Source organism: Aegilops tauschii, chromosome 3 (assembly GCF_002575655.3).
Source record: "Aegilops tauschii subsp. strangulata cultivar AL8/78 chromosome 3, Aet v6.0, whole genome shotgun sequence".
Taxonomy (NCBI): domain Eukaryota; kingdom Viridiplantae; phylum Streptophyta; class Magnoliopsida; order Poales; family Poaceae; genus Aegilops; species Aegilops tauschii.
The window spans coordinates 591704386-591726394 of record NC_053037.3 but is presented as its reverse complement, the minus strand read 5'-3'; the positions used below and the strand labels follow the sequence as shown (position 1 = coordinate 591726394).

Genomic DNA, 22009 nt, shown 5'->3' with positions numbered 1-22009 from the left:
TGCGGTGCCCCCCTCCACAGTTTACCACCTCGGTCATATCATCGTAGTGCTTAGGCGAAGCTTTGCGCCCGTAACTTCATCATCACCGTCGCCACACCATCGTGCTGACGGAACTCTCCCTCGTCCTCAACTGGATCAAGAGCTCGAGGGACGTCATCGTGCTAAACATGTGCTGAACACGGAGGTGCCATACGTTCGGTGCTAGGATCGGTTGGATCGCGAAGACGTTCGACTACATCAACCGCGTTACTAAACGCTTCCGCTTTAGGTCTACGAGGGTACGTGGACACACTCTCCCCGCTCGTTGCTATGCATCTCCTAGATAGATCTTGCGTGAGCATAGGAATTTTTTCGAAATTGCATGCTATGTTCCCCAACTGTGGCATCCGAGCCAGGTCTATGCGTAGATGTTATATGCACGAGTAGAACACAACAAGTTGTGGGCGATAAGAGTCATGCTTCTTACCACCAACTTCTTACTTTGATTCGGCGGTATTGTTGGATGAAGCGGCCCAGACCGACATTACATGACCGCGTTCATGAGACTGGTTCTACCGATGTGATTCGCACACAGGTGGCTGGCGGGTGTCTATTTCTCCAACTTTAGTTGAATCGAGTTTGACCACGGCCGGTCCTTGTTGAAGGTTAAAACATTACACTTGACAAAATATTGTTGTGGTTTTGATGCGTAGGTATGAACGGTTCTTACTAGAAACCCATAGCAGCCACGTAAAACTTGCAACAACAAAGTAGAGGGTGTCTAACTTGTTTTTGCAGGGCATGTTGTGATGTGATATGGTCAAGACATGATGAGATATAACTTGTTGTATGATATGATCATGTTTTTTTAAAGTTATCGGCAACTGGCAGGAGCCTTATGGTTGTCTCTTTATTGCATAAGATGCAAGCGCCATATAATTGCTTTACTTTATCGCTATGCGATAGCAATAGTTGCAAAAGCAATAGTTGGCGAGACAACCATGTGACGACACGTTGATAGAGATCAAGATGATGGAGATCATGGTGCCATGCCGGTGACGATGGAGATCATAACGGTACTTTGGAGATGAAGATCAAAGGCACAAGATGATGATGGCCATATCATGTCATATATTTTGATTGCATGTGATGTTTATCTTTTATGCATCTTATTTTGCTTAGTACGATGGTAGCATTATGAGATAATCCCTTACTAAAATTTTCAAGGTATAAGTGTTCTCCCTGAGTATGCACCGTTGCGACAATTCTTCCTGCTGAGACACCACGTGATGATCGGGTGTGATAAGCTCTACGTTCACATACAACGGGTGCAAGCCAGTTTTGCACGTGTAGAATACTCGGGTTAAACTTGACGAGCCTAGCATATGCAGATATGGCCTCGGAACACTGAGACCGAAAGGTCGAACGTGAATCATATAGTAGATATGATCAACATAGAGATGTTCACCATTGAAAACTACTACATCTCACATGATGATCGCACATGGTTTAGTTGATAAGGATCACGTGATCATTTAGATGACTAGAGGGATGTCTATCTAAGTGGGAGTTCTTAAGTAACATGATTAAATGAACTTAAATTTATCATGAACTTAGTCCTGATAGTATTTGCATATCTATGTTGTAGATCAATAGCTCGTGTATAGCTTCCCTGTTTTATTTTTGATATGTTCCTAGAGAAAACTAAATTGAAAGATGATAGTAGCAATGATGCGGACTAGGTCCATGATCTGAGGATTATCCTCATTGCTGCATAGAAGAATTATGTCCTTGATGCATCGCTAGGTGACAGAACTATTGCAGGAGCAAATGCTGACGTTATGAACGTTTGACAAGCTCGGTATGACGACTACTTGATAGTTTAGTGCACCATGCTTTACGGCTTAGAAGCGGGACTTCAAAAATGTTTTGAACGACATGGAGCAAATGAGATGTTCCAAGAGTTGAAATTGGTATTTCAGACTCATGCCCGTGTTAAGAGGTATGAGACCTCTGACAAAGTACTTTGCCTACAAGATGGAGGAGAATAGCTCAACTAGTGAGCATATGCTTAGAATGTCTGGGTACAACAATCGCTTGAATCAAGTGGGAGTTAATCTTCCAGATAAGATAGTGATTGACAGAGTTCTCTAGTCACTATCACCAAGTTACTAGAACTTCGTGATGAACTATAATATGCGAGGGATGACGAAAACGATTCCCAGCTCTTCGCAATGCTGAAATCAGCGAAGGTAGAAATCAAGAAAAAGCATCAAGTGTTGATGGTTAACAAGACCACTAGTTTCAAGAAAAAGGGCAAAGGGAAGAAGGGGAACTTCAAGAAGAATAGAAAGCAAGTTGCTGCTCAAGAGAAGAAACCCAAGTCTAGACCTAAGCCTGAGACTGAGTGCTTCTACTGCAAAAGGACTGGTCACTGGAAGTGGAACTGCCCTAGATACTTGCCGGATAAGAAGGATGGCAAAGTGAACAAAGGTATATTTGATATACATATTATTGATGTGTACTTTACTAGTGTTTATAGCAACCCCTCCGTATTTGATACTGGTTCAGTTACTATGAGTAGTAACTTAAAATAGGACTTGTAAGATAAAGAGAGACTAGTTAAGGACGAGGTGACGATGTGTGTTGGAAGTAATTCCAAGGTTGATACGATCACCATCGCACACTTCCTCTACCTTCGGGATTAGAATTGAACCTAAATAAATGTTATTTGGTGTTTGCGTTGAGCATTAATATGATTAGATCATGTTTATTGCAATATGGTTATTCATTTAAGTCGGAGAATAATTGTTGTTATGTTTATATGAATAAAAACCTTCAATGGTCTTACACCCAATGTGAATGGTTTATTGAATCTCGATCGTAGTGATACACATATTCATAATATTGATGCCAAAAGATGCAAAGTTGATAATGATAGTGCAACATATTTGTGGCACTGCCGTTTAGGTCATATTGGTGTAAAGCGCACGAAGAAACTCCATGCTGATAGGCTTTTTGAATCACTTGATTATGAATCGTTTGATGCTTGCGAACCATGCCTCATGGGCAAGATGACTAAGACTCCGTTCTCCGGAACAATGGAGCAAGCCACTGACATTATTGGAAATAATACATACCGATGTATGAGGTCTGATGAGTGTTGAGGCTCGCGGCGGGTATCATTATTTTCTGACCTTCACAGATGATTTGAGCAGATATGGGTATATCTACTTAATAAAACATAAGTCTGAAACATTTGAAAAGTTCAAAGAATTTCAGAGTGAAGTAGAAAATCATCGTCACAATAAAATAAAGTTTCTACGATCTGATCGCAGAGGCGAATATTTGAGTTACGAGTTTGGTCTTTATTTGAAACAATGTGGAATAGCTTCGCAACTCACGCCACCTAGAACACCACAGCGTAATGGTGTATCCGAACGTCATAACTGCACTTTATTAGATATGATGCGATCTATGATGTCTCTTATCGATTTACCACTATCGTTTTGGGGTTATGCATTAGAGACAGCTGCATTCACGTTAAATAGGGCACCATCTAAATCCGTTGAGACGACACCATTTGAACTATGGTTTGGCAAGAAACCTAAGCTGTCGTTTTCTTAGAGTTTGGGGCTGCGATGCTTATGTGAAAAAGCTTCAACCTGATAAGCTCGAACCCAAATCGGAGAAGTGCGTCCTCATAGGATACCCAAAAGAAACTGTTGGGTACACCTTCTATCACAGATCCAAAGCCAAGATATTTGTTGCTAAGAATGGATGCTTTCTAGAGAAGGAGTTTCTCTCGAAAGAAGTGAGTGGGAGGAAAGTAGAACTTGATGAGGTAATTGTACCTTCTCTCGAATTGGATAGTAGCTCATCACAAAAAACCGTTCCCGTGATGCCTACACCAACTAGTGAGGAAGATAATGATAATGATCATGAAACTTCAGATCAAGTTACTACTGAACCTCGTAGGTCAACCAGAGCACGTTCCGCACCAGAGTGGTATGGTAATCCTGTTCTGGAAGTCATGTTACTAGACCATGACGAACCTACGAACTATGAGGAAGCGATGATGAGCCCAAATTCCGATAAATGGCTTGAGGCCATGCAATCTGAGATAGGATCCATGTGTGAGAACAAAGTGTGGGCTTTGGTGGACTTGCCCGATGATCGGCAAGCCATTGAGAATAAATGGATCTTCAAGAGGAAGACGGACGCTGATGGTAGTGTTACTATCTACAAGGCTCGACTTGTCGCAAAAGGTTTTCGACAAGTTCAAGGTGTTGACTACGATGAGATTTTCTCACTCATAGCGATGCTTAAGTCTGTCCGAATCATGTTAGCAATTGCCACATTTTATGAAATCTGGTAAATGGATGTCAAAAATACATTCCTTAATGGATTTCTTAAAGAAGAGTTGTATATGATGCAACCAGAAGGTTTTGTCGATCCTAAAGGTGCTAACAAAGTGTGCAAACTCCAGCGATCCATTGATGGACTGGTGCGAGCATCTCGGAGTTGGAATATACGCTTTGATAAGGTGATCAAAGCATATGGTTTTATACAGACTTTTGGAGAAGCCTGTATTTACAAGAAAGTGAGTGAGAACTCTATAGCATTTCTAATATTATATGTGGATGACATATTGTTGATTGGAAATAATACAGAATTTCTGGATAGCATAAAAGGGTACTTGAATAAGAATTTTTCAATGAAAAACCTCGGTGAAGTTGCTTATATATTGGGCATCAAGATCTGTAGAGATAGATCAAGATGCTTAATTGGACTTTCACAAAGCACATACCTTGATAAAGTTTTGAAGAAGTTCAAAATGTATCAGTCAAAGAAAGGGTTCTTGCCTGTGTTACAAGGTGTGAAGTTGAGTAAAGACACAAAACCCAACCACGGCAGAAAATAGAAAGAGAATGAAAAGTCATTCCCTATGCCTCAGTCATAGGTTCTATAAAGTATGCTATGCTGTGTACCAGACCTATTGTGTACCTCACCATGAGTTTGGCAAGAGGGTACAATAGTGATCCAGGAGTGGATCACTGGACAGCGGTCAAAATTATCCTTAGTGGAGTAAGGATATGTTTCTCGGTTATGGAGGTGACAAAAAGTTCGTCGTAAAGGGTTACATCAATGCAAGCTTTGACCCTGATCTGGATGACTCTAAGTCTCAATCTGGATACATATTGAAAGTGGTAGCAATTAGCTAGAGTAGCTCCGTGCACAGCATTGTAGACATAGAAATTTGCAAAATACATACGGATCTGAATGTGGCAGACCCGTTGACTAAACTTCTCTCACAAGCAAAACATGATCACACCTTAGTACTCTTTGGGTGTTAATCACATGGCGATGTGAACTAGATTATTGACTCTCGTAACCTTTGGGTACTGGTCACATGGCGATGTGAACTATACAGTGTTAAATCACATGACGATGTGAACTATTGGTGTTAAATCACATGGCGATCTGAACTAGATTATTGACTCAAGTGCAAGTGGGAGACTGAAGGAAATATGCCCTAGAGGAAATAATAAAGATGTTATTTATATTTCCTTATATCATGATAAATGTTTATTATTCATGCTAGAATTGTATTAACTGGAAACTTGATACATGTGTGAATACATAGACAAACAAAGTGTCCCTAGTATGCCTCTACTTGACTAGCTCGTTAATCAAAAGATGGTCAAGTTTCCTGACCATAGACATGTGTTGTCATTTGATGAACGGGGTCACATCATTAGGAGAATGATGTGATGGACAAGAACCATCCGTTAGCTTAGCATGTTGATCGTTCAGTTTTATTTCTATTGCTTTCTTCATGACTTATACATATTTCTTTGACTGTGAGATTATGAAACTCCCGAATACCGGAGGAACACCTTGTGTGCTAGCAAACGTCACAACGTAACTGGGTGATTATAAAGATGCTCTACATGTGTCTCCGAAGGTGTTTGTGAAGGAAATATGCCCTAGAGGCAATAATAAAGTTGTTATTTATATTTCCTTATATCATGATAAATGTTTATTATTCATGCTAGAATTGTATTAACTTGGAAACTTAGTACATGTGTGAATACATAGACAAACAGAGTGTCCCTAGTATGCCTCTACTAGACTAGCTCGTTAATCAAAGATGGTTAAGTTTCCTGACCATAGACATGTGTTGTCATTTGATGAACGGGATCACATCATTAGAGAATGATGTGATGGACAAGGCCCATCCGGTAGCTTAGCATAATGATCATTTAGTTTTATTGCTATTGCTTTCTTCATGAGTTATACATGTTCCTCTGACTATGAGATTATGCAACTCTCGAATACTGGAGGAACACCTTGTGTGGTATCAAACGTCACAACGTAACTGGGTGATTATAAAGATGCTCTACAGGTGTCTCCGATGGTGTTTGTTGAGTTGGCATAATCGAGATTAGGATTTGTCACTCCGGGTATCGGAGAGGTATCTCTGGGCCCTCTCGGTAATGCACATCACTATGAGCCTTGCAAGCAATGTGACTAATGAGTTAGGCATGGCATGATTCATTACAGAACGAGTAAAGGGACTTTCCGGTAACGAGATTGAACTAGGTATGATGATACCGACGATCGAATCTCGGGCAAGTAATATACCGATGACAAAGGGAACAACGTATGTTGTTATGCGGTTTGACCAATAAAGATCTTCGTAGAATATGTAGGAACCAATATGAGCATCCAGGTTCCGCTATTGGTTATTGACCGGAGATGTGTCTCGGTCATGTCTACATAGTTCTCGAACCCGTAGGGTCCGCACGCTTAACGTTCGATGACGATTTGTATTATGAGTTATGTGATTTGATGACCGAAGTTTGTTTGGAGTCCCGGATGAGATCACGGACATGACGAGGAGTCTCGAAATGGTCAAGAGGTACAGATTCATATATTGGAAGGTTACATTCGGACACCGGAATGGTTCGGGTCGTTTCGGATAAGTTTTGGAGTACCGGGGGTTACCGGACCCCCCCCCCCCGGAGGTTAATGGGCCACCATGGGCCTTAGTGGAGAAGAGAGAGGGCCAGCCAGGAGGTGGCGCACGCCCCCCTTGCCAATCCGAATTGGACAAGGGGTGGGGGTGGCGCCCCCTCCTTCCTTCTCTCCTCTTCCTCCTTCCCTCCTTCTCCTAGTGGGATTAGGAAATTGGGGGGCGAATCCTACTTGGACCGGGAGTCCAAGTAGGACTCCCCCCCCCCTCTTGGCGCGCCCCCTCTAGGGCCGGCCTCCTCTTCCCCCCTCCTTTATATACGGGGGAGGGGGCACCCCAAAGACACACCAAGTCTACTCTTAGCCGTGTGCGGTGCCCCCCTCCACAGTTACACACCTCGGTCATATCGGCGTAGTGATTAGGCGAAGCCCTGCGCCGGTAACTTCATCATCACCGTCGCCACACCGTCGTGCTGACGAAACTCTCCCTCGTCCTCAATTGGATCAAGAGCTCGAGGGACTTCATCGAGCTGAACGTGTGCTGAACGCGGAGGTGCCGTACGTTCGGTGCTTGGATTGGTTGGATCATGAAGACGTTCGACTACATCAACCGCGTTATTAAACGCTTCCGCTTTCGGTCTACGAGGGTACGTGGACACACTCTCCCCGCTCGTTGCTATGCATCTCCTAGATAGATCTTGCGTGGTCGTAGGTAAAAAGTTATAATACTGCGTTCCCCAATAGTTTGTTGGGTTGGCATAGATTGAGATTAGGATTTGTCACTCCGAGTATCGGAGAGGTATCTTTGGGCCCTCTCGGTAATGCACATCACTATAAGCCTTGCAAGCAATGTGACTTATGAGTTAGTTATGGGATGATGCATTACGGAACGAGTAAAGAGACTTGTCAGTAACGAGATTGAACTAGGTATGAGGATACCGACGATCGAATTCTCGGGCAAATAACATACCGATGACAAAGGGAACAACGTATGTTGTTATGCGGTTTGACCGATAAAGATCTTCATAGAATATGTAGGAGCCAATATGAGCATCCACGTTCCGCTATTGGTTACTGACCAGAGATGTGCTCGGTCATGTCTACATAGTTCTCGAACCCGTAGGGTCTGCACGCTTAACGTTCGATGACGATTTGTATTATGAGTTATGTGAATTGATGACCAAAGTTTGTTCAGAGTCCCGGATGAGATCACGGACATGACGAGGAGTCTCTAAATGGTCGAGACATAAAGAATGATATATTGGACGACGTTATTCGGACACCGGATGAGTTTCGAGAGGTACCGGATAACTATTGGAGTGTCGGAGGGTTATCGGAACCCCCCGGGGGAACTAATGGGCCTTCATGGGCCTTAGTGGAGAGAGACAAGGACCGCAAGGGGCTGCCTCCCCCCCCCCCCCTGCTTGGCAGTCCGAATTGGACTAGGGGAAGGGGGCGGCGCCCCCCTTTCCTTCCCCTCTCCCTCTCCCTTCCTTCTTCCCCCTTCCACCAAGTGGAATCCTACTAGTACTTGGAGTCCTAGGAGGACTCCTCTCTCTGGCACGCCCTACAGGGGCCGGCCGGCCTCCCCCTCTCCTCCTTTATATACGGAGGCAGGGGGCACCCTAGAACACACAAGATCAATTGTCTTAGCCATGTGCGGTGCCCCCCTTCACAGTTTACCACCTCGGTCATATCGCCGTAGTGCTTAGGCGAAGCCCTGCGCCGGTAACTTCATCATCACCGTCGCCATGCCGTCGTGCTGACAGAACTCTCCCTCGTCCTCAACAGGATCAAGAGCTCGAGGGACGTCATCATGCTAAATGTGTGCTGAACACGGAGGTGCCATGGTTCGGTGCTAGGATCGGTTGGACCGCAAAGACGTTCAACTACATCAACCGCGGTACTAAACGCTTCCGCTTTCGGTCTATGAGGGTACGTGGACACACTCTCCCCGCTCGTTGCTATGCATCTCCTAGATAGATCTTGCGTGAGCTTAGGAATTTTTTTGAAATTGCATGCTACGCCCCCCAACACTCTCCCCACCGACAAACAATAGAAAGTTGCAGCCGAAGGTGACATTTGCAGTTGCATGCCTAGTAGCACACATGCAACCGTCCTCTCCTCGATAAAACACCACATGGTTGCGGTCTCGCTGAAGACATGCATTTGCACTCGGGGATGACACTTGCAGTTTGCGTGCCTAGTGACATGGAATTGCCCTCTCTCCACCGACAAGCACCACAGATCTGTAGTCAGGTGTCGGCGTCTTGGGAACGGGGGTCCCCAGACTTGCCTGCCTGCGGCCCACGGCGTGGCTCCACCAGCGGCCCTGTACGGCCCACCTTCACCAGCAAACACTCAAGACCCTCGCGAGGGGCTGATACGTCTCCAACGTATCTATAATTTTTTATTGTTCCATGCTATTATATTATCTGTTTTGGATGCTTAATGGGCTTTATTATACACTTTTATATTATTTTTGGGACTAACCTACTAACCGAAGGCCCAGTGCAAATTGCTATTTTTTTTCCTATTTCAGTGTTTCGCAAGAAAAGAATATCGAACGGTATCCAAACGGACTGAAACCTTCGGGAGAGTTATTTTTGGAACAAACGTGATCCAGGGGACTTGGAGTGGACGTCAAGAAAGAAGCGGGGAGGCCACGAGGCAGGGAGGCGCGCCTGCCCCCCTGGGCACGCCCCCCCACCCTCGTGGGCCCCTCGCAGCTCCACCGACCTACTTCTTCCTCCTATATATACCCATAAACCCCGAAAACATCTAGGAGCACCACGAAACCCTATTTCCACCGCCGCAACCTTCTGTACCCGTGAGATCCCATCTTGGAGCCTTTTCCGGCACTCCGCCGGAGGGGGAATCGATCACGGAGGGCTTCTACATCAACACCATGGCCTCTCCGATGATGTGTGAGTAGTTTACCACAGACCTTCGGGTCCATAGTTATTAGCTAGATGGCTTCTTCTCTCTCTTTGGATCTCAATACAAAGTTCTCCTCGATCTTCTTGGAGATCTATTCGATGTAACTCTCTTTGCGGTGTGTTTGTCGAAATCCGATGAATTGTGGGTTTATGATCAAGATTATCTATGAACAATATTTGAATCTCCTCTGAATTCTTTTATGTATGATTTGTTATCTTTGCAAGTCTCTTCGAATTATGAGTTTGGTTTGGCCTACTAGATTGATCTTTCTTGCAATGGGAGAAGTGCTTAGCTTTGGGTTCAATCTTGCGGTGTCCTTTCCCAGTGACAGCAGGGCAGCAAGGCACGTATTGTATTGTTGCCATCGAGGATAAAAGATGGGGTTTATATCATATTGCTTGAGTTTATCCCTCTACATCATGTCATCTTGCCTAATGCGTTACTCTGTTCTTATGAACTTAATACTCTAGATGCATGCTGAATAACGGTCGATGTGTGGAGTAATAGTAGTAGATGCAGAATCGTTTCGGTCTACTTGTCACGGACGTGATGCCTATATACATGATCATGCCTAGATATTCTCATACTTATGCACATTTCTATCAATTGCTCGACAGTAATTTGTTCATCCACCGTAATACTTATGCTATCTTGAGAGAAGCCACTAGTGAAACCTATGGCCCCCGGGTCTATTTTCCATCATATAAGTTTCCAATCTATTTTTACTTTGCAATCTTTACTTTCAATCTATATCATAAAAATACAAAAAATATTTATCTTATTATCTCTATCAGATCTCACTTTTGCAAGTGGCCGTGAAGGGATTGACAACCCCTTTATCGTGTTGGTTGCAAGGTTCTTATTTGTTTATGCAGGTATAAGACGACTTGCGTGTAACCTCCTACTGGATTGATACCTTGGTTCTCAAAAATTAAGGGAAATACTTACGCTACTTTGCTGCATCACCTTTTCCTCTTCAAGGGAAAAACCAACGCAAGCTCAAGAGGTAGCAGGGGCCAAGCCTCGCGAGGAGGACGACGCAAGACCTCCTCGGGGTCGGCCTCACCAGGCCGGCTCGCGAGGGGCGGAGAGATCAAGGCAAGGGGCACCTCGCGAGGTTCCTGTGACGCAAGCCATGACGACCAAGGCCAGGCGGGCGCCAGCGCGCGCAGTGTCCTCATTTCCTCTTTGGTGCTAAAGAGGCAAGCGCAGGCGAGGAGTCCCAAGGCATCATGCAAAGGTTGCCATATCGGTGCAACAAGACCAAGACCAGCAGGACGGCAGGACGGAGGTCACCGTGGAGCCCAAGACGGCGTCACCACCAGAGCCTTTGGCAGGCGAAGACCACCTTTAGTCAGGATAACTTGTACTAGTTGTCTTCCTTCGAATTCGGCCGATGTGGCATCCCTTCCCGCTCAATATTTGGGAAGAGGACCAGGGCATCTGTAAATAGGACTAGCCACCATCGTAGCAAGGGACGGATCATTCAGATCATCCCCATCCACACAAGCTCACCAAGCACAAGAGCACCTCTCCTCAGGAGGTTGTTCTTCCGATTGTACTAGTTCATCCTCAGCCCATGAGGCAATCCACCACACCACACTGGAGTAGGGTATTACACCACATCGGTGGCCCGAACCAGTATAAATCTCGTGTCTCTCGTTCTTTGGGTTCGTCGAGCTAGGCCTTGCGATCGTTGCGGGAGCGAGCAAAGCGGAGGAGAGATCTTCGTGCGCACCCCAGTGTTCGAACCTCAAGGGTTTTGCCGGAACCCGAAATCTGACATCAGTGTTGACATTTGCAGTGACATGCAGAGTTGCAGTTAGGGGCGACACTTTCAATTGGTCGATGACAAATATTTTTGAAAAGAAAAAAATAAGTTGCACACGGACGACATGCTTATTACAATTGTGTGTGAATGATGTGCGACCCCATGCTATAGAAGCGTGTGGCCCATGACAATAAAGAAAAACAAATAAATTGCACAAGGAGAAAAGACATGTAATTGTGCTTGATCAATGTAGACGTATGTGCAACAAGGTGGCAATAGTTTTTGGAATAATAATAATAATAATAATAATAACAGAAATGAAAACAAAAAATAAATAGAGAATAAATTTAAAAGCAGAAAAGAGAATATAGCAAAACGTTGTAGTAAAAAACAGAAAAAAAAATCGTACCAAAACAGGCTTTCTTATGTACTATGTACGCATGGCGGCTGGGTACGTAAAAGTTCAGCAGCATGCATCGGCTGAAATCACTAGTTGAGGAGTACTTATTGTAAAGATCACTTCAACCTAGGCTATAACAAGTGGCGCACATGCAGCACGACACTTGTCGCAACATGGAAGTTTTTCCTTTTTTTCGTATATCTGTTTATTCAAAACGTTTTATCTCTTAAACTGTGCGTCCAAATCTCGAACCGCTTTCATCGTTGGATTCCCCGTGTCAAGATCTTCAAACTAGATTCCATGATGATAGGTTTTGACAAACTTTTTTATGAAAAAAAACAGACGAAAAAATTGAATCGGGAGCACGGGTTTTTTTTCCTTTCCGAAAGAGGCATGCTCGTGCCTCTCACTAAATCACAACCGTGCCTCTCGCGGAACAAAATCGTGACTCTCGCGGAAGGAAAAAAAAAGAGAAAATGCATTTTTTTTTTCGTTTCCGAGGAGGCACGGCCGTGACTCTCGCGAAAGCACAACCGTGCCTCTCGCGGAAGCAAAACCGTAACTCTCGCGAAAGAAAGAAAAAACAGAAAACGCATTTTTTCCGTTTCCGGGCGGCACGGCCGTGACTCTCGCGAAAGAACAACCGTACCTCTCGCGGAAGCAAAACCGTGACTCTTGCGAAAAGAAAAAAAACAACGTATTTTTTTCGTTTCCGAGAGGCATGGCCATGACTCTCGCTAAACCACAACCGTACCTCTCGCGGAAGCAAAACCGTGACTCTCGCGAAAAGAAAAAAAAGAAAAAAAACGTATTTTTTTCGTTTCCGAGAGGCACAGCCATGACTCTTGTGAAAACAGACCCGTGCCTCTCACAGAAGCAAAACCGTGACTCTCGCAAAAAAAAAACAGAAAACATGTTTTTTTTCATTTTTGAGAGGCTCCCGAAGGAACGCTCGTTAACTAGTTGCTCTCTGCATCGGCCGCAAAAAGGAAAACATTCACAATAAAAACAAAATAAAAATGAGAAAACAAACAAGCCTGTGAGGCCCGATGACCAGATAAGCCCATACAATGAATTAAACAATGGCTAACGGGCGAAGCCCACGTGCATGCATGCGATTGAAAGGAAGCAGCCTCCGAGAAACGTAGAATCGCACCAGCGACTACTAAACACGAATCTTAACAGTGTCGACTGAGACTTGACTAAAACTCAGTCGACTGAATTTTAGCGGTCCCCATTAGCAAACTAGGGCATTTCGGCAAGGAGTCGGAGAGGGGAACACGATGCTTTTGCTACCGCTGTGCTAGGCCCATGATGCACCGTGAGTGGGCCTCATAAGAGCGACAACAATGGAGTTAGCAAAAATAAATTCATGACACTGATACTACAATGATATATCATGTCATAAAATTTCAGATCCAAAATAACAATGCATAACACACACAAAAACGCTAGTCAAGCATTGATTGTGTTCATAGGCTGATTGTTTTGCTCGATTTGAACTAATTGCTATTCGCAGCCATTTTCTACTTTTATCCATATGTACCTTTCATATTTGGATTCAATACTTTTTTTGTGATATAATGTACACATGTTGTACCTGTCTCATCATTTTATTTAGATTTTTTCCCATGACTTGAGTACGTGGAGTATCAAACAAGAAACAAAGTTATGGGGGAAGCTGTGTTTTTATTTATGTAAAAACTAAGCCCACACGTGTGGGCGTTTGCACATCGGCCACACGCCTCCATCACCATTCATTTTGCCACGTATGAACAGATGACATCAGCAGAAATCTTTTTGGTTTTCGGCTTAAAAATGTTTTATCTCCTAATTAAAAAAGCAAATTAAAAATCCGTTTTCACCATTAAATCCGTCTCGACGAGATCTTCAAAACTAGACCCCATGTTGATATGTTTCGACAAAAAAAAATTTACCCAAAAGTTACCATGATGTTTACACTGCAGTTGACATAGTGCTTAAACTAAAGTTGCCATGTGGCAATTTTAGTTTGTAGATCATGGCAATTCCAGTACTTTGATCATGAAAATATTCTTTTGTATGAACCATGGCAATTTTAAGTGCATGTATCATGGCAATTTTAATTTATGGTGCATGGCAAGTCTAGTTTCTTAATTCCCCGTTTTATAATATGTCAAAATTTACTTTTAAATGTAGAAGAAAAAATAGCTGAAACATATCATGGCAACTTCAATGTAAACATCATGGCAATTCATGTGCAATAGACACGGCAACTTTTAACCAAAAAAATGTCAAAATATATTGATATGAGATCTAGTTTCGAAGATCTCGTCGTGAGGGATTTAATGGTGAAAACGGATCTTCAATCGGATTTTTCATTTAAGATATAAAACATTTTAAAAACAAAAAATCTAAAAAGATTTCCACATGCATGCATGCGGTGACATGGCGTAGTTCGTGTGCTATAGGGCGTGTGGGCGGGTTTCGCTCCCACCACACATGTGGGCGTTATCGTTGTCCTTTATTTAAGGTAAATACCCGTATCAAGTTTTGGGGGAAGCTGTCAAAAAATCCCTAAGTTTTGGAGGAAGCTTTAGAAAAACTTCGTGTTGCGTTTTCTTTGCGAGGAAATTGTTTTGCGCGTGAGTATCATCGTCGAGATTAGTTTTGTCGTGCTGGACCATAAAGTTCAATCCCTCTACTTCACGTACATCGCTTGTGTGGGCGAGAGGTTACTGTTGCTGAAGGAGGAGTGTCATGAAAGATCGGGCGCAACAACAGTCCGGATCTCGCCATCAAGGTTCGGTCTATATCAAATTGATACTACAACGATTTATCATGTCATAAAATTTCATATGCAAAATCAAAATGTGTCATGATGAAAAAACTTACAGAAAAAAACACTAGTTAAGCATTGACTGTGTTCACAGGCTGAATGTTTTGCCCAATTTGAACTAATTACTTTTTTGCGGCCCACTTTGAACTAATTACTATTCATAGCTATGTCTTTCATATTTGGTGATATAATTTACACATGTTGTACCCATCTCATCATTTTTTTTGTAGATTTTTTCCCAGACCTCTTGGTTACGTTTGTGGATTTGGCAGTACGTGGAGTATCAAACAAGAAACGAAGTTTCAAACGAGAAGCGACACCCACAGATACACTGTACAATCCAAAGTTCCAAACGAGAAGCTATGATACACGTGACTTGTTTGGTCCCTAGCTACAAGTCGACATTGGTGATGGGCCCCTGGAACCAGAACCTGGCGTTGACCACCCATGCGCCGACGCTGAGCAGCAGCACGCCGCCGACGGCCACCGGCGTGTAGTTGAAGTTGTCCTTGGCCACCGGGTACGCCACCGGCAACGAGAAGAGCACGGTGAGGAACGCCACCCAGAGGACGGCGGCCCAGCCGACGGCGACCCCGTATCTCCCGAGGTGGAACGGCCCCGGCACGAACGACCTCCTCGCCGTCGTCACCCGGAAGAAGATGGGCAGCGCGTAGGCGATGTACTGCCCCAGCGTCGCGATCGACACCATCGCCTGGAACGCCACCTGACTCCCCAGCGACTGCACGCACACACGTACGAAAATCAGCTGTAAAAATCATGGTCGGGTGTTCGGAGATTCATGGCGGAAACTCGTTGAGCACGCACCGTGAGGGCCATGACGAAGGCGACGACGACGGAGAGCCAGACGACGTTGAGGGGCACCTCGTTCTTGCTGACGCGGAGCCACACGCGCGAGAGCGGCATCGCCCTGTCCCTCGAGAAGGCGTACCCCATCCTCGAGTTGCTGGCGATGCACATGGCGCCGGCGAAGAAGACGCCGACGGCGACTACCCCGACGCAGACCAGCCCCCCGACGCCGCTGCCGTACCTCCTGTCGAAGGCGGCGTACAGGGCCTGGGCGACGGCGTAGCCGCCGGCGTCGTTGTCCGGGCTGAGCAGGTACGGGATGTCCGTCACGATCGACGTCAGCGCCACCAGGAAGATCCACCCGAACGTGGTCGACAGGGCCACCGAGCTGATGATCCCCATCGGCCCGCTCCAGTCCGCGTTCTTCGTCTCTTCAATCTGCCAAGGTCGGTCATTAGATCTTCACGAAACTCCATGGAAATCTAGCTAGGATGAGTAGCAGCGTACCATGTGAGCGGAGGCGTCGTAGCCGAGCAGAGAGTACTGGCTGGTGAGGAGGCCGAGGGCGAGAATGTAGGCCTTGCCATGGATCCCCATGCCGTTGTCGTCGTTGAAGTGCGTGAAGATGAACTTGGCGCTCGCCCGCTCCTTGGCCACCGCCGGAATCAGGATCACCAGCGTGAACGCGCCCGCCGTGTTCCAGAACGCGCCGAGCTTGCCGCACCAGGACAGCCACCGGATGGGGAGGCTGTTGATGAGGCCGTGCAGGACGAGGAAGAAGCCGTGGATGGCCAGCACGACGTACTTGGAGGCCGTGTACCCGCCGCCGTTGGCCCCGCCGGTGCCGAGCAAGATGATCACCTGGACCAGCTGCGCCAGGGAGAAGTCCGTGCTCGTGGTAGCAGCCCACTGGGACAGTTATAACACTGTCAGCAACGTGTCAAAACAGGAGGTGATCACCATGTACAAGTTTCAGCGGCATACCTGTCCGACGATGTTGAACCAGCCGGTGACCCAGGAGGCGAGGGGCGCCCACTCCTTGCCGGCGAGCTTGGCGCTCCAGTAGTAGAGCCCGCCGGAGGTCGGGTAGGCGGAGCAGATCTCCGCCATGGACAGCGCGACGCAGCCGTTGAAGGCCGCCACCACCAGCCACCCGAGCGTCATGGACGCCGGCCCGCCGTAGCGCAGCCCGCCGTTGTAGGTCGTGATGACGCCGGCCATGACGGAGATGATGGAGAAGGAGAAGGCGAAGTTGGACATGAGGCTGCGCAGAGCCCAAGAAAAGCACCAGAATCAATCCAACGATAGAGCTGCGCACAAACGCCGATGATACGATGGTGAAGCAGAGCAGCGTACGAGAGGCCGCGCTTGAGCTCCTGCTTGTAGCCGAGCTGGTGCAACCGCGCTCGGTCGGCGTCGTCGGTCGTGTCGCCGCCGGCGGCCACGCCCGCCGCGCCGGAGCGTGACACGGCCATCGACCGTCTCTAGCTCTAGCTCCCCTCCCTACCCGCCGCCCCTGACTTGGCTGCAGGTTGCCGTCCTATCTTCGTTTGCCAGCGAGTGAGCTCCTCGGTCTCCGGTGAGCAGGGAGTCAACAAGAGAGTGAGCGAGTGGCAAGTGGAAACTGTCCGCGGCTTGGACCATTCGGGAAGGTCCCTTTCGGGTGACCCGCCATTGTTGACGCCAAGGAGATAATTTATGATTACTTGTCACGTAGCGCAGCCACATGCACAAATATCGCCGGCCGCCATTGTTTGTTTCTCAAAGAAAGAAGATACGAGTTTGACTCTGATCCCCATGACGGGGAGTGGTAGGATAATATAACAGGATCGTTTGAAAGGTTGATCTTTCCTCTGTCATCTGGTTGGTCCTGGATCTTGGACTTGGACTAGGAATTGCATATGTTTATCTGAGAAGAAAAAGAATGTCGAGTGTTAATTAGATTTGTGCCCCTGAAGATGGCGCGGGTGATGGTGATAGAGTACCCAAGTCAATAATTTTGTCATCGAGGTGTATCTGTTGGAAGGAATGAGTCGACGCGACATGCCTTAAGCATTCGGCCAACGCTAGGCGCTCTAAATTTCGGCCGGTCGCCATGCAACTTTTTCGATAGAGGCATCCCCACACTGTTGGATGCCTCTTCCCGCATCATCTTCATCCTTCGGCTTTGTCAATGTGGCCAGAAATCCCTCTCGACTGTTTCATTGTGGACATATCTGCCATGTCCCCCATGTGTGGGCGCTCCGGAGAGGGGCGGCAGCACCCTTCTTCAAAAATTGCCATGTTTTGGTAAATTTTATCATTGCGGAATATTGGTTTTCTAAACCATTGACTAGATACTCTTTGCACGTCCATAGAGTACACTACGCCGAATTGTCCGAACGACCAACCTACCTAAAGAGCCTTCTCGGTAATACAGCTCCATGTGTAAACTCATCCACCACATATCAAATAAACTAAAGTTTACAATGCACAAAATTCTACATGTCAACATTTACGATGGGTCCTTTGAACCAGAAGCGGGCATGGAGCACCCATGAGCCGACACTGAGCAGTAGCACACCACCGACGGCCACCGGCGTGTAGTTGAAGTTGTCCTTGGCGATTGGGTACGCCACAGGCAATGAGAAGAGCACGGTGAGCAAGGCCACCCAGAGGACTGCTGCCCAGCCGATGACAATACTGTACCTCCCTAGGTGGAATGGCCCTGGGCTGAATGACCTCCGGGCCGTCGTCACACGGAAGAAGATGGGTAGCACGTAGGAGATGTACTGCCCTAGTGTCGCAATCGACACCATTGCTTGGAATGCCACCTGGCTTCCGAGAGACTGCATACGAAGACAAGAAACACACACAAAAATAGGAACGTGAAATTTTAGGTGTGGTAGCAAGTCCTTGACACGAATCATGCGTTCATGTTGTAAAGGTTTGGTGCTTCGAGTCGAGATCGAGATGGCAGAGGTATTACGCACCGTGAGAGCCATTATGAAGGCGACAACCACACAGAGCCACACAACATTGAGAGGCACCTCGTTCCTGCTCACCCGGTGCCACACGTGCGAGAAGGGCATCGCCTTGTCCCTCGAAAAGGCATAGCCCATCCTATATCGAAATGTGATAACAACTTAGCAAATAGTCATTAGGTTCCAAATTATTATGGATTTGTCATAAATAAAAATTGCAAAGTTTGACCAAGTTTATCAAAAAATATCAGCAACTACAAGACCAAATTAGTTTCATTAGATTCAGAATAAAATATGATTTCTTTTTTACTATTTAAATTTGATGTTGTAGATACATTACTATGATTCTTCTATAGAATTGGTCAAACATAGAGAAATTTGACTTTGATATCGAATAATTTGCAACGCAAGAAATATCAACACTAATATGTCAACTGTTATGTAGTGCAATCGCTACCAAACCTTGAATTGCTGGCGACACACGCGACACCCGCGAGGAAGATGCCGAACGCGACGATGCCTATGCAGACGAGCCCTCCGACCCCACTGCCATACCTTCGGTGGAAGGCAGTGTAAAGCGCTTGCGCAACGGCGTACCCGGCAGCATCATTGCCAGGGTCTAGCAGGTATGGTATGTTCGTCACAATGGATGTTAGAGCCACAAGGAAGATCCAACCAAACACGGTCGAGAGAGCAACGGATGTGATGATCCCGATCGGACCACTCCAATCCGCGTTCTTCGTTTCCTCAATCTGCACATTTATTCCCGATAATGTGAGCTTTGTTGACCCAAATGTCACATTGAGGCAATATAGCTGCACTCGAGCACATATATATGCGCAAGCAGATAAGACAAATAACCATCAACATGAGTAGGTACCGGTATTGGGACAGGAGGAGATGTGTACCATGTGAGCCGATGCATCATAGCCGAGCAATGAGTATTGGCTCGTTAGAAGCCCTAGCGCCAAAATGTAGGCCTTGTCATGGATCCCCATGCCATTGTCCGTGTTGAAATGTGTAAAGATGAACTCAACACTCGCTCTTTCCTTGGCAACAACCGGAATCATGATCACAAGGACAAAGGCACCTAACATTGTTAACATATGCTAAGTTGAAGAACAATAAGTTGATCGATAATCACATTGTCATATGTTCAAATGCATCATCTTCTGAAGAAGAAAAGACCCTCTCGACCTCTGCATCGATTGATGCCAAATGTCGTAACCCTCAGAATGATTATATACCTGCAGTGTTCCAAAATGCACCGAGGTGGCCGAACCAGGACAACCACCAGATGGGGAGGCTGTTGATGAGCCCGTGCAGGACGAGGAGGGAGCCGTGGACGGCCAGAACAACGTACTTGGAGGCCATGTAGCCGCCACCGTTGGCTCCACCGGTGCCAAGCAAGATGATCACTTGGACAAGCTGCGCCAGCGAGAAGTCCGTGCTGGTGGTGAGAGCCCACTAGAAGAGTTTAGACAAGAGATCGGATTGTTAGGAGGTTTGTCATATGGGTGCATCATATCCGCTTTGAACCAAATAGACCTCCAACATGTTTGAGCATACCTGGCCCACAAGGTTGAACCTGCAAAAGGTAAAATGGAACATGAGATAAAAACATAGACCACCAACGTGATTGGATCGTTGGAGTAACACAAAAAGTGGAACTAAATAATGACTATCGTTTGTTAAACCATATCACGTCGGCTCAAGCTTTTGAATGGACGTGCAATTCAATATCGTGTTTGCTATGTGTAGGTTGTCTGCATTTTCAATTCGGAAAAGATGATTCCGGGGAGAATGGGAGGTGTAGATTCGAAACCGAGCCGGAGACAACGCGGCAGCGGTGTTGCCAGTGGAGGGGAGTCAGAGGGTGACGGGACGGAATGAGGGGGGAGGGGGGCTGCCGGCGCCCGAGAAAGAAGAGAAGGTGTGGGGGCATAGGGATGACCATTCAATATTGTACTGAGATATATTGATTGATTGATATTTTATATTAAAAAAACCTCATAGATATCGGCGACCAAACTGGCAAATCGTGTACTAGTTTCCACACATGACTCCATGTCAATAATCCGAAAAACAGTCTTCTAAAAATGATCAAAAAATCTCAACTAAGGTAAGACACACAGTCACACACCGTCTGCTCGAGCTTTTGGCATGCAATTCAATATTGTACTATTAAGATATAGACTTCAGAGATATTGTCGACCAAATTACCAAATCATATAGTATGATGCCATGTCAATAATCTGAAAACAGTCTTGAAAAAAAGATGAGAAAATCCCATGATGATGAAACTAAGGTAAGAGAGTACACAGTCACACACCAGCCGGTGATCCAGGAAGCAAGAGGCGCCCACTCTTCGCCGGCGAGCTTGGCGCTCCAGTAGTAGAGCCCGCCGGAGGTCGGGTAGGCCGAGCAGATCTCCGCCATGGACAGGGCGACGCAGCCGTTGAAGAAGGCCACCACCAGCCAGCCGAGGGTCATGGACGCCGGCCCGCCGTACCTCAGGCCGGCGTTGTACGTGGTGGTGACGCCGGCCATGACGCAGATGATGGAGAAGGAGAAGGCGAAGTTGGAGACCACGCCGAGGCCGCGCTTGAGCTCCTGCTTGTAGCCGAGCTGGCGCAGCCGGGCTCGGTCCGCGTCGTCGTCGCCGGCGGCCACGCCCCCCGCGCCGGAGCGCTGCGCGGCCATCGGCTGCACCCACCTCCTCTGTGTGACTGTGTCCTTGTGGCGTCTGCTGTTTACCGTGGAGCTTTTGGTAGATGGTTATTGGTGTAGGATGCCGGAGTCGACAAGAATCCGCGGTTGGACCATGCGGGCGTGACGTGATTCGACATTGTCGACGGAGGGGAAGTAGTTTATTATGTTTGCGATTGGCGCGTCGCGCAGCTGCGCAAGGGGTAAACAATCGGCGTTGGATGCAGACAGTTTGACTGTATTTCTGACATGATGATAGATAGGGAGTGGGTCGGAGGGACAAGAGAGCAAAAGGCGGGTGCGCTCGACGGCGGTGGCGTTCGACCCGGCGCCAAGGACGGTGGCATTCGACCTCAGAGACGGCGCCGGCCATGAGGTTGACGGCGGTGAGGTCGGAGGACGCTTATTCCGCCAGTGTTCTTTTGGCTCTTGCCAAGTTGAGAAATTCAGGCCGCGCACTCTGCTCTCTGTTCTTGAGAAATCCCCAGTTTATTTGCCACGGCGTCGTCTTACATTCATTCCTGTGCTGGATTCCCCGCAGATTGCAGGCCGTGGAGATCAAAGGCAAACGTGTGGAAACCTGTCTGGAGACTGAATCTTGCAACGAAAAACAGAGTGAAGAACACTTTTGCTGCAGAATGACC

At 46.6% G+C, this 22009-nt stretch overlaps 2 protein-coding genes across 2 annotated transcripts; both read right to left on the bottom strand.

The window, feature by feature from the left end:
* Window positions 1–15164: 15164 nt before the first annotated feature.
* LOC109753547 (amino-acid permease BAT1 homolog) lies at window positions 15165–17331 on the bottom strand. Its single transcript, XM_020312456.4, has 5 exons — window positions 17050–17331; window positions 16678–16957; window positions 16201–16602; window positions 15712–16131; window positions 15165–15625 (listed from the first exon to the last, which is right to left on the bottom strand). The coding sequence occupies exons 1-5, from the start codon at window positions 17166–17168 to the stop codon at window positions 15278–15280; spliced, it is 1569 nt and encodes a 522-aa protein (XP_020168045.1). The 5' UTR covers window positions 17169–17331; the 3' UTR covers window positions 15165–15277.
* Window positions 17332–18044: 713 nt separating this feature from the next.
* Window positions 18045–21447, bottom strand: LOC109753545 (amino-acid permease BAT1 homolog). Its single transcript, XM_020312455.4, has 7 exons — window positions 20989–21447; window positions 20226–20244; window positions 19904–20123; window positions 19565–19746; window positions 19119–19408; window positions 18666–18795; window positions 18045–18521 (listed from the first exon to the last, which is right to left on the bottom strand). The coding sequence occupies exons 1-7, from the start codon at window positions 21357–21359 to the stop codon at window positions 18174–18176; spliced, it is 1560 nt and encodes a 519-aa protein (XP_020168044.1). The 5' UTR covers window positions 21360–21447; the 3' UTR covers window positions 18045–18173.
* Between the last annotated feature and the right edge of the window lie 562 nt (window positions 21448–22009).